At 42.5% G+C, this 12,649-nt stretch overlaps 1 protein-coding gene across 4 annotated transcripts in view; it reads left to right on the forward strand.

Annotated features, from left to right (window-relative positions):
- Window positions 1-12,649, forward strand: part of CLIP1 (CAP-Gly domain containing linker protein 1) — an 82,893-nt gene that overhangs the window by 42,711 nt on the left and 27,533 nt on the right. For 3 of the 4 annotated variants that reach the window (XM_068989545.1, XM_068989546.1, XM_068989547.1), the window contains 3 exons: window positions 4,926-5,042; window positions 7,130-7,236; window positions 12,400-12,520. In XM_068989545.1, coding sequence (XP_068845646.1) covers window positions 4,926-5,042; window positions 7,130-7,236; window positions 12,400-12,520 — 345 coding nt within the window. Of the gene's footprint in view, window positions 1-1,570; window positions 3,839-4,925; window positions 5,043-7,129; window positions 7,237-12,399; window positions 12,521-12,649 lie in introns of all 4 variants that reach the window. The other variant, XM_068989544.1, reaches the window with a different exon arrangement.

Below are 12,649 nucleotides of genomic sequence, written 5' to 3' on the forward strand. Positions count from 1 at the left end.
GAGTCAGACATGACTCAGTGACTGAACAACAACAAAACAAATCCCTTTTAAATTAAATGGAGCACATCATAATATACGTCATGTGTGAAAGTGAAAGATGCTCATTCATGTCCCATTCTTTCCAACCCCATGGACTATACAGTCCATGGAATTCTCCAGGCCAGAATACTGGAGTGGGTAGCCTTTCCCTTCTCCAGCAGATCTTCCCAACCCAGAGATCGAACCCAGGTCTCCTGCATTGCAGGCAGATTCTTTACCAGCTGAGCTACCAGGGAAGCTACTGCTGCCCATCAAGGCTTTCTCTTTTCCCTGTGAAATATCTCCAGTTTTATGAAACATTTAATACTGGATATAATTTCCAGAATTTTGGACTTTGAGGCTCCCTTTATCTTGGTAGACAGCAGTTTTCTAATGTTTCCCTTAAAATACTGTAGCCTGACCAAACCACAGCATTCTAGAGGTTTGTGTAAAGCCCCATTAATTTTGTTTGCTGTTGTTTTCATAAGGATCATTTGGTTAAAATGCCAGAATTCTTTCCCTTCCAAAGTAGTCTCAATATTCACACCTCAGTGTTTGTCAGCAGCAAGGGCTGACCTCAGTGTTTGTCAGCAGCAAGGGCTCAGCAGACACTTTTGAGAGCTGATGAAACCTTCAGATGTTTTCCCAGGAGAATTGATATACACACTCAAGCAGTTTCGGGTGAAATCTCAGGAAGTTCATGGAGCCCACGATGCTCCCGTGTTCCCTAGTTTAGTAGCCAGCAAACCAGTACAGTAGGCACTGGGCACATGTGGCCATTTGAATTTACACTAGCTCAAGTTATAAGTTCCCCTCCTCAGTCACACGCGCCACACGTGTGGCTAGTGGCTACCACAATGGACAGTGCAGATCAAATCCTTTTACATCATGGCAGAAGGTTCTGGGCAGCGCCAGTAGAGACACTATGGTCAATTTATTTTATAAACCAATACATGTTTTTAAAAGCCCATTTATTTTGGTCATCAAAGCCTAGCAAATCAGTCTGCATTTTTTGTCGGTTACATGTATCACTGGGACTAAATCAGTCTCAGGCCAGGTTCTTCAGTAAGTAAGGGTCTGTAAGTTAGTTTGAAAGGCAACAGTTTATAACACCTCCTCCCTTTTCCCTTTTTTGGTTAAAATATACTCACTTTTTGTAGTTCTTTGGATTGTGTTTTTAAAAATTCTTCTATGAATCCCTCCTACAATAGAAATTACTGGATAATTGGGAATGGCAGGAAAAGAATCCCATGCCCTGATGTCAAACTACTGTTTGTATCTTCTAGTTAACTGTCAGGAGTACTTCAGAGGTTGTTTCAAAGATGAACCAATAGAGTTATCAAGGTTTTGCAAAGCTACAGTTGCTTTGCATTATCCTTTTATGAACTCCGTTCATCCAGTTTCTTTCCCCTGTTATCCAGATAGTTTCTGTGACATTTACCGTAAACTTTTTTTTAACTTCTATGACTTAGGTTATGTTAAGTTACTTGGGCTTGCATTTGTCTGCTTGATTTCATTTTGTTTCCATTCTTTCCATCTTTTGTCTCTGTAGTCGCTAACTTACTTATTAACATCAGCCAAAAGAGAAATTGAACTAATGTCAGAAGAGCTGAGGGGTCTGAAATCAGAGAAGCAGCTTCTTGCCCAGGAGGGGAATGCTTTAAAGTTAGAAAAAGGTTCACTTCTATCCAAACTTGTAGAGTTGGAGGCCAAAATAACTTTACTTCAGGAGGACCAACAGAAGCTCTGGTCAGTAAATGAAACTCTTAATTTAGAAAAGGAGAAAGTCTGGGAAGAAAAGCAAGACGCTGAAAAGCTTTATCAGCAGGAACAACTCGATAGAGCAGCTTTGGCTGTGGAGAGAGAGAAATTACTGAAAGAGATCAATATCGCACAGGAGGAACTCTTGAAGATAAATACGGAAAACGAGTCTTTGCAGGCTTCCGAAGCAAGCTTGCAGGCACTCACAGAGGAACTGCAGTTCAGCAAAGATATTCTAATGGCCGAGTCTCAGAAGTATCGGGAAGAAAAAGATCGCCTGGAGAATCATATCAAGAAGCTGGTCACTGAAAACCTCGCGTTGACTAAAGATAAAGATGAAATTATTCAGAAGCTTCAGAGCTCCTATGAGGAACTGGTCAAAGATCAGAAGAGCTTGGTGCAGGAGATTGAGGATCTCACAATAGAGAAAAAGTCAACTTTGGAGAAACAGTCAGGTCTTGACAACATGTGTATAGCCCTGAAGGTCGAAAGAGATCATCTTCTTCAGGGCAGCAAAGACCTGCAGTTCGAGAAGGACATGCTGCTTCAGGATCAGGAAAAGCTGAACGCCAGTCTGGAGACTGCCCTCCAGGTCAAACATCTGCTCAGCACGGAAGCTGGCGAGCTCCGTGCACAGCTGGAGGAGGCCAGCAAGGGCCTGAGGAAGGCTGAGCTGGAGATTCTGCAATTGCAGGCCACGAACACGAGCCTCACAAACCTGCTGGAAGAAATTAAGACCAGCCGGGAGATCACAGACTCCGAGTGCATCCAGCTTCTGCACGAAAAAGAGACCTTAACCTCATCCGAGAGAAGGCTCTTGGCTGAGAAAGAAGAACTGCTAAATGAAAATAGGCTCATCACCGAAAAACTCAGCAAATATTCGGAAGAGTCCACCCACATCAAGATGAACCTGAATGAGAAGATCACGTACCTCACTTCTGAGAAGGAGCTGGTTTGTCAGAAAATCACCAAGCTCAAAAAGCAGCAGGATAACCTCTTGAAAGAAAAATCGGTACTGGAGATGCGGAATGGGGATTTACTGGTAGAAAGAGAGAAGTCCATGAAGGCCATGGAAGACCTTAAAAAGAAATATGATCAAGAGTCAGCCAACAGAAGAATCGTTGTGCACGAGAAGATGAAACTGCTCAGCAATCTCGATGCTCTGAAGAAAGAGCTTCAAGAGAGGGAAAAGGAAAACCAAGACCTCACGGCCACCAAGTGCGATCTCTCGCTGATGCTAAAAGAGGCCCAAAACGCCACAAAGATGCTAGAAAAAGAACACACTGACGTATTGCAAGCCAAGGAGAGTTTAAGTGCTGAACTCAAGGCCTGCTGTTCTGAAAAGAACATCTTGTTAAGGGACGGGTTGAATCTGCAAGAAGAATGTCAGAAGTTAAACGAGAAGGTCCACACAATGCAACAGTCCCTCGTGCTGGAGAAGGAGGCCAGGACGCAGGACAAAGAGGCCTCCTTGTACGAGAGCAACAAGCTCCACGGGAGGGTGGCACTCCTGGAACAGGAGGTGGAGAAGCTGAGAACCTGTACCCAGGAGCTCCAGTCTGAAAACTACACACTCGTCCAAGACAAGACCAACTCAGAGCAGAAAGTGGCTGACATCATCAAGGAGAAGGAACTCCTGAGTGCAGAGACGGCGCGGCTGGCCGCCAACATAGAGACTCTGAAGAGTGACTTTGCTGCCTTGTCCAAGTCCAAGTTGGAACTGCAGGAACTGCATGGCTACCTCACCAAGATGCTGGACGACCTGCAGCTGAACCACGAGGTGACCCTGGCCGAGCAGGCCAAGGCGACGCAGGACAACAGAAACCTCCTGGCCGAGAAAAGAGAGATGATGCTGAAAAAGGACGAGCTCCTGAAGGAGAAGGAGAAGCTGGCCGAAAGCTACTTCCTCCTCCAGAAAGAGATCAGCCAGCTGGCCAAAACCAACAGCCACATCTCAGCCAACCTCCTGGAGTCTCAAAACGAAAACCGTATATTGAGGAAAGACAAGAGCAAGCTCACTCTAAAAATCAGAGAGCTCGAGACTCTGCAGTCCTCTACGGTAAAGTGGGAGGTTCAGGGATTGGGCCCCTGGCCTTAACCCTGTTCACTAACCCTGTAGTGGCTGAGGGAACGTGCCTTCATTTCCAAAGAAGGAAACGCAACCCATTTAATCACTTGGTCAGGTATCTCAAGCTGTTTGTTACCACCTGAAAGGGCAAGTGTTTACCAAATGTCTAATTGCTGTCATCTCTCTCCATTAGAAAAGATTGCAAACTGTGAATAAAAAGGATAGATGTTTTTTAATTTAGGGAGAATTTTTCTGAGAAAGGCAACCATTGTTCTTAAGAACAATGGTAAAATGGTCACGTGTTAAAACTTAGTATCTTCTATGTGGCTTTAATTGTTTCATAAATCTTCCCTCCAGTTACTGGGAAGGTATAAAGGCAGAATTCTCAGCAGCTGGATTTTAATGCCTTAAAAGATTTTAATTCACTTCTGTGATTTTATTTTCAATACTGTATCAACTAAGGATTGGTTTCCATGTGTATATTATCTTTTTTATTCACAGCCATGCTTGTATTCATTGCCTACAGCTTCTCATAGACTTGGTCATTCAGTGCTTCTCATGAAACACTTGAGCCTTAAACACTGTAACCGCCCAAATAATTTCCATTTTTGTTTGAAAAGTTCCCAACCGAAATTCCAAGTGATTTCAAAAGCCCCAAATTCGATATAGCAAGAAGAGTATTTTAAACTTCTAACAGTAAATATGATTAAGAGAAAACATTTGACCACAGAAGGATGTAAGCCTTTCTTATCAGTGAACATTTCTCTCAAACATAAGTCAGAGTGATGAGCACCATTGTCAGTGGAACTCAGAACTTAGAAGGCGTAGGTTTATAGGGATCTGAAAATACGTAAATTGCATATTTCAGTTTGGCTTGTTGAAAAATGGCACAGAAAGTGTCTATAACTTTGTTCTGCTTGTTTGTCTTGATCTGTCTGTCTTGGCATGGGGTTGGTTACCGGCTCATCATCTCCGTGTGATTCCCTTCACCACACAGATCCTGAGCCTCGTGGCCTGAGCATTAGTCACCCCCTCCCAGGTTGGTAAGGGGTTTCTCACACTGTTTTCTCACACTTAGGCCGCTCAAACCGCTGAAGATGCCATGCAGATAATGGAACAGATGACCAAAGAGAAAACCGAAACACTGGCCTCCTTGGAAGATTCCAAGCAAACAAATGAAAAACTGCAGAATGAAGTAATCAGATTTAAATGGCTTTTTGTACAAAGGACAGCCTATCAACTTCATGGAATTCTTGATGACTAACTCAGGATGGTTTATTTACTTATTTTTTTTGAAGTGTGGCCTTATACAGGTTTGATCTATGTTAGTGGAGTCGCATGTACACCAGGATGGTGATCCTATGAAATAAAGTGTATTACTTCATTACCTATTTAGTAAGATCAACCTTTAAAAAAGGAGGGGAAAGCCCTGGTAGTGTGGGTTTCTGCGATAGTTGTTTACTGACACAACTACTGAGAGGAGGTACCAGTGGCATTCTCTAGCTTTCGTGTTTTTTGTCTTAAATCACGTGTATTTTTTTTTTTCTCCCAAGTGCCTCCCAACTTTGAGCCACTGGACTCCATCCCTCAGCCCTGAGTTTGACATAGGCCTTTTTCTTGGCCTATTTCAGTACTGCCTCCCTTATATCTCATTTTGAAACAGTCACTTCTGGGTCTCAGACAGATTTGTGGCGTCAGGGTAATTTTGATTCTGTCCAAAAGTAGCATTTCTCATCCTTGCACCTCTCTTTTGATGCCTGCCCGCCCCCCTCCCCACACCCCATACCAGCCCTTTCTTTCTTTGGAAAGCTGTTACGTAAATCCAAAGCAGATTGCTTCGCCGAAATAGTTATGTGAAGTTCTATAGAACTTCAGATGCTTTTTAAAGTGACAGTCAGGTGAGATGTTAAGAAGTTAAAGCCAGGGAAGATCCAGACAGGCACACTGAATAGCTGTCGTAAAGATCAGGTCTCCTCATGATAGCAGAGCAAGGATTGAAATCCATAAAGGCATAAACATTTTGAAATAATTAGACGGGAAATAAAGCTTGATGTGGGAAAGAGTACATTTATGATTGAGTTGACAGTCCTAACAGAACAAGACTTAAGCTGAAAACATAAAAGCATTAAAAATTATAGATGGTAATCGATTGGAAGCTAAAGTAAATAAGATTTTAAGGAATGTCCCTAAGCTTTGAAGGTAGATTCAGGGAGAATCCCCTGTTTCTATAACTTACCCCTTGGTGTCTCATTACAGCCAGAATACTGACTGGATGAATCATTTTCTGGTCTCACTGAACATTCCATGAATCTGGAATGTTAGGGAGCATTAAAAGAAAGATGGTGGTGTTAAAATTTGCAGGACACTTTCCAGGGCTCCTGACTTCCAGGGCTCCTGACAGGTAGCATATGGTAGGACAAAATGACCTCTGGCTGGAGGAGATAACTATACGAGTCCTCGAAAGCCAGCATGGCACCAGGAGCACACATGTGTGATGGGTCACCCATGACAAGCTCCCAGTCCTTGGGGGCTGCGTACCTAGAACTCCAGCCACCTGCCAGAGCCTGAAGTTGGTCATGTCCCCACTAATTCCAATAATGTGTCTGCTTTTCCCACCAGAGGCCAGGCCGTAGGCTGGCCACATCCCCCCGTGGGCAGGTGATGGGACTGAATGTGAGTGAGTGCTTTTCAGTCTCGCTATGTGGTCTTTCCCTTTTCAGACTGAAGTTCAGGTGAATAATTAAATCTTTCCCATCTACAAATATCCCAGGAATTTTTATAATGAGGATTATATAAATTGAAATTTGGCACTGACATTGAAAAATATCATATCCTAAATTACTAGTCTTGCGGGAAGAAAGGAATGTGTTTTCATTACAAAGAATTAGTCCTTGATGTCATGCCTTTGCAATTTATTTCTAATGTTTTTATTTTCTAATGCATGTTTTAAGATGCATCGTACATGAATAGCAAGCTCAATGATAAATTTTAGGAATTGTATAAAAATGAAAGAGACCTTTTGCTTTATGTTGCAATTTAGTTTGACCTTTTGGCCAGGTGTACAGGGAATGTCTGACTTAACCTATGGGGGAGGCTGCAGTTTATAATAGACTTGATCATTTGTAATCTCTTTACCCAGGTGATCTTTTTTTTTATTTGTTTTTTTGCAAAGGATTTTAATTTCACCTGTCTAATGCACATTTTCATGAATGATTTGTCTATCCACTCATGTGATTGGAAAATGAAATAATTTCATTAAGTTTTTTTCTCTTGGTCTTTAAGTTGGATACACTTAAAGAAAACAACTTGAAAAACGTGGAAGAGCTGAACAAATCAAAAGAGCTTCTGACGGTAGAGAACCAAAAAATAGAAGAATTCAAGAAAGAAATGTAAGTTTACCTGTTATGAAAGAAATTATGGAACTTATTTAAAATTGCAAAAGTAGAAACAGTGCTAGTTACTTTTTTCAAGTACTTGACAAGTGTATAAAAAGTCAAAGTAATAGTTTCCGCCCTGCCCCCGCTAAATGCCATTGCAACCCTTGAGAATTCACCCCTATAACCACTGTGAAGTTGGGACGATAGCTCAGTTACAGGGTCAAAATGAAATATGTCCTGGCTGGTGAGTTACAACACTTGGAATTCAAATGTGACTTGATAAAACCTTTTGCAAATACAAGGGGAAGGAGAACTTTTTCAGGTAGTATGTTTATATGTGTGTGGAATCTAGAAAAACGGTAGATGAACCTATTTGCAAGGGCAGGAATAGAGACAGAACAGACACATGGACACGGAAGGGGAAGGTGGGACAAACTGGGAGATTGGGACTGACTTATATACACTACCAAGTGTAAAACAGATAGCTAGTGGGAAGCTGCTGTATAGTACAAGGAGCTCAGCTTGGTGCTCTATGATGGCCTAGAGGAGTGGGATGGGGGTGGGGTGGGAGGGAAGCTCAAAAGGAAGGCATATATGTATAAATCATGTATATATGATTCATGTTGTTGTACAGCAGAAACTAATACAACATTATACAGCAACTATACCCCAATAATAACATTTAAGAAAAATAGTATGCTTATGTGGTAGCAATCTCAACATTAGGAAACATCAGACCCTCTATTAATTAATCCCTTAAAATTCTTTCAATAGGGGGTGGGGGAAAGCATACACTTTGAAGAGTATCAAATAGTCTTGATTTTAAGAGTAATCTAATCTTCTGTCGTGGACATTAAATGAGCAGAACTTTGAAAGCCTCTTTCTAATCCAAGTTTACTCATCAGTCTGCTGCCTGTATTTTAGGCAGACAGGCTGCCCATGTTTCCTTTGTCAATACCGCCTTTCGAGTTTGGTTCTTATAACTGCTGCAGATGGTTATTTATCTGGCGCTGTAAGTGATAGTTAACAGAGTAGATTTCATTTTGCTTATCTGTTCTGAGAACTACTCTGTATCAACTGTGTGAACCGAACATTTAAAGCCAGTTAATCTGGTGAACGTTTGAGTAAGCCCCTTCTGCTAGGTACAGTTGAGCTAGGAAGGATCCAAAAATGAATTGTATGTGGACTCTGCCCTTCAAGGGTTTGTGTTATTTATTTCCATTTCTGATCAAACAAATAGATGAGATTCAAACAGAGACAAAAGCATCAATTCCAAACTCCTCTTTCCAAGTTGCCATCCTCAATACTACTTGTTGATCAAGCTTGGGTTAAATTAGTATATTATCTCTAGTTCTTCTGTGAGTTCCTAAAATCCTCCTAGAAGAGTTCTTCTCTGGGCTACTTACCTGAGATGGACAGCTCACAACGCTGACGATGGATCCTTTCGTCCAGCCTTAGTTTTAGTGATGTTTCTCTAGACGGTATTTAAACAGCTCTCAACGGTTCCATTTACACCTATGTACATGTGTAGAGTTGTGGTGGCCACTGGGAGAGGCTTGACTATCCTAGTCTGCCAAGGCTAAACAGCATATATGGAAGCCGCCATTGCTTTTTCTATGATGGGGAAAAAAATTCAAAGCTGTTGAGAGAGGGGAGGTTCAGCTACAGTTAAGGATCTGCCCCCACCCCGTGACACAGTAGCTCTGCCGGCCTGAGGGTCTGGAGCACTACATTGACTTCAGCTCATTTGTGTCACACAGGCATCTGGTGAGGGAGGATCTGAGCATCAGGAGAAGATTCCCTCACCAACCTCCCTCTGCCATAATCCCACCTCTGAGCTCCCTGGGCCGCACTAGGTAATGGAGGGGCAGGGCCAGAGCGGACGTATCAGAGAGCCCCGGGGAGTCAGATAAAATCCCCCTGTCCTGCAGCACCATGCAGGAGCCTCCTGTAAGGGTCGCCACACTGGTATAGGGTTCATGTGTCCCCGTCCTCACTCAAGTCTTTCTGTTCTGTCTCCACCCCTAGTCAGCATGGGGTGGTCTCACTCCTTCCAAGAGAGCAGCTTGCTCTGTGTGCCCCTCTTTGAAAGACCCCGTTGAATAACAGAAGGTGAGCTCAAGCCTGTAGGCCCACGGGAGCAAAAACCCATGAGCCGTACTGCCACCCACCTCCCCTAGGCCTGCCTTCCTCCCAGGGCTGGGTCCCTGCATCTCCCTTCCCCAAGGAGAGTAGTTCACGCGAGGAGGGGCTGCCGTTTTTCCTGGCTCGCCAGGGCTGCGAGAACCTTGCCTCGTGCCAGGCCTCAGAGCGGGACACAGGGGCAGCGGGAGACACAGCGGTGACGTTCGTGAGAAGCCGCAGGAGGGAGGTGTGAGGAGTGGGTTGAAAGCGCCCCCCCGCAAACACACCCCCAGTGACTCATTGTTCCCTGCCTGAGACTTGGCCACATTTCAGGGACCAGCTGATATAAATGTACTGTGTCATGAGAACAGTGCTGCTCAAAAAGAGACCCGCAGTCATTTCACTGTGCTCTGAGCTAGAGAAGGAGCAGCTTTTTGTGTTTTGTGACCACATACCTGGGACCTTCATGGCCCCTGGAGCTTTTCAGGTATTTCTCATTACCTGCTGGGACTGGAGTTCCTGAAGGAAAAGGGACACCTCTGCAAACCCACGAGTTCTAATGGGAACCAGCCCTAAGAATCTTGCCCTTGGCCCTGGAAACTCAGCCAGCCCTTGCAACTAAACGTTCCTTTTCCTCTATGCCATTTCCTAAACTGGTTTTAGGAAAACTTGATTTTGGCTAGCCAGGTCCTGTTTTTAGTTGGAAAGAGAACAAAATTGTGTATCTCTGGTGTGTAATTCTTGACTCTGAGGGAAAACGATATAAGCAATCTAATTTTTGCCTTTAATTACTCACCTGGCTCAGCAGTAAAACTAGAATATACTAGGACTTCCCTGGTGGTCCAGTGGCTAAGACTAGGCCCTCAATGCATGGGGCCCAGGTTCAATTCCTAGTCAAGAAACTAAATCCCACATGCCACAACTAAGACCTGGTATAACCAAATAAATATTTTTAAAAAGTAGAATATGTTTAGCATGGTAATTATTAAATTTATGATAGATTCCTCAGTAGAATGTTTGCAAGTCAATATCAGCAGGGTTTATTTTGCATCTCAGTTTTAAAACAGTGAGTCGTCTTTTGTTTTGCAAGATATTGTTATATATATGGGGGAAAAAAGCAACTTATAAAATTGTAAAAAATATATTTGTAGGTAAAAAAGTTATTCCTTAAAGTACGTCCAGGAGTTGGGCTGTTGGAGCCTCCTCCATCTATGAAATATACATAACTCCTCTGGTCTAAAGAAAAGGTGAAAGGTGTTTCTATATTCAGATCACAACTGAGGTCTGTCCCAGTTCTACCTCTAGTTTTCTTGATTCTACAACTTACTTGGGGCAAATCTTTTCACTTCCCTGAGCTACAATTTTGAAATCTTTAAAATATAAATAATAACATGAGCCTCCTTGGGCTCTGAGGATGAAATGAGAATATATACATGAGATCATACTGTAGATTTTAAAACATTGAATATATATCATTTGTATAAATCTTAGGGCATCTTGATATTTCCTGACTCCTTGTTTTAATTTTCCTTACTGGGAGCTCTTAATGGAAACCAAGGTTTTAAAATCTTTTTAAGGATGAAAATCTGTAAGAGAGAAAGAATAGGATCGAGAACTTACCACTGACAGGCCACACAAATGCTGAGACCAAATAGCTCCTAATGAAGGTTTTGACCACTTGGGAATAAAAGGTTTGGCTTATGATGATTTCATCATAAGTAAAATCCTCGAATTTATCAAGAATTGATAGACTTTAGCCAGAAGATAAACTTTACTTGTAGTGTGTGTATGTGTGTGTGTGTGTGTGTGTGTTGTGTGTGTGTGTGTGTGTTGATCCATAATTGAAATCAAGCCTCCCAGCTTTTGAGTCTAAAATTCCTTCTTAGTTTTTCTTCACTTGCTAAATAAACATCTCTGTCAAATGACAAATTTAATGTGCTAAGAGAATTTTCGTGTCAACATATTCCCCTATATCCTAGGTATGTTAGGTCAGCCCTATAGGTATGTTATAGGTACATGGAGAATTAAAAATCAAGAAAACTGCAGGTACCAAGTACTGCCACCCATTAGACAACTGAGGTTAAAAATAGACGTGTTCATGCATCAGCAGATGGAATCATACCCAGATGACTTGATTCAGAATTCAGCCACGTATGACAGCTCACTAAATGGAGTGTGGCCAGCCCAGACTTAAAATTCATAATTGCATCAAAACCACCTTCTATGGTTTAAAACTAAAATCCAACAATCCAATAAACTATTTTGACTATCCACATGTAAAGGATAATTTGGGATGTATATTTTTAGTCAAGTTTAATAATGGGAAGAGGTTTAATACATATGTTTACCCTGTTCACATTTTATATGCTGATATTCATGATATGTATGGTCAGCAAGTTGTATTTTTATTTGCTTCTTTTAATTACAAGTCAACAGTATGGAAAGAATACAATCAAAATTAAACACTTGTTCTGTAATTAGAAAGCTACATTTCCTTTGGGCATTTCACCTTTAGTTGTCCTGAAAATATACCCAGATTCACGGCAACACTTGATTCTGACAAATGCTAGCAAATGGAACTATCAGCTTTACATTTCTTCCTAAAAAAAAAAAAAGATTACAGATTTGTACAGTTAGAGCAGAATACTGTGGCAACGATGGAAATCACTATCAATGTAGTGAATTTAATTTTCTAATGGAAACAAAGGGAATACCGGCCATTTCATCTGTCATTTATTTTAGAGAGTAACATTGCTTTTTTGTGTGGGAAGTATTTAGAAGTGGGGTAAGTGTGGGTGGTAAGAGAGTAGATGTAGTGTTGATTAGGTTTGGGGAAAAAAAATGTAATAATTGCAGGCAGCAGTCCTCCCCCTGAGAGGTTAAAGCCGTTTGGCCCCTCCTGCAGGTAGACAATCCTGCCTCCTGTTATTACAGATCCTAGCAGGCACGTGACCCAGATATATTTTCCCCAGTGCTGTTGAGTTGGTCCTCTCCCACAGTTTCCTTGCCTGTCTTGTTTCTATGGTAACCCCACACTCGCTGTCCTTGCAGAGAAACCCTAAAGCAGGCAGCAGCTCAGAAGTCCCAGCAGCTCTCAGCGCTGCAAGAAGAGAACGTGAAACTTAACGAGGAGCTGGGGAGGAGCAGGGACGAAGTCACCAGTCACCAAAAGGTCAGTGGGCGTCCTTTGGGGTGGGCACCCCCGGCCCTGCCAGGCCAGCATCTGCTGCTGCCATGGGCAGGGCTCGAGGAGGCTCCTCGGAGACGGTGCTTGATGTGGTTGGGTCATTCCAGTGGGATC

Source organism: Capricornis sumatraensis, chromosome 17 (genome assembly GCF_032405125.1).
Source record: "Capricornis sumatraensis isolate serow.1 chromosome 17, serow.2, whole genome shotgun sequence".
Lineage (NCBI taxonomy): Eukaryota > Metazoa > Chordata > Mammalia > Artiodactyla > Bovidae > Capricornis > Capricornis sumatraensis.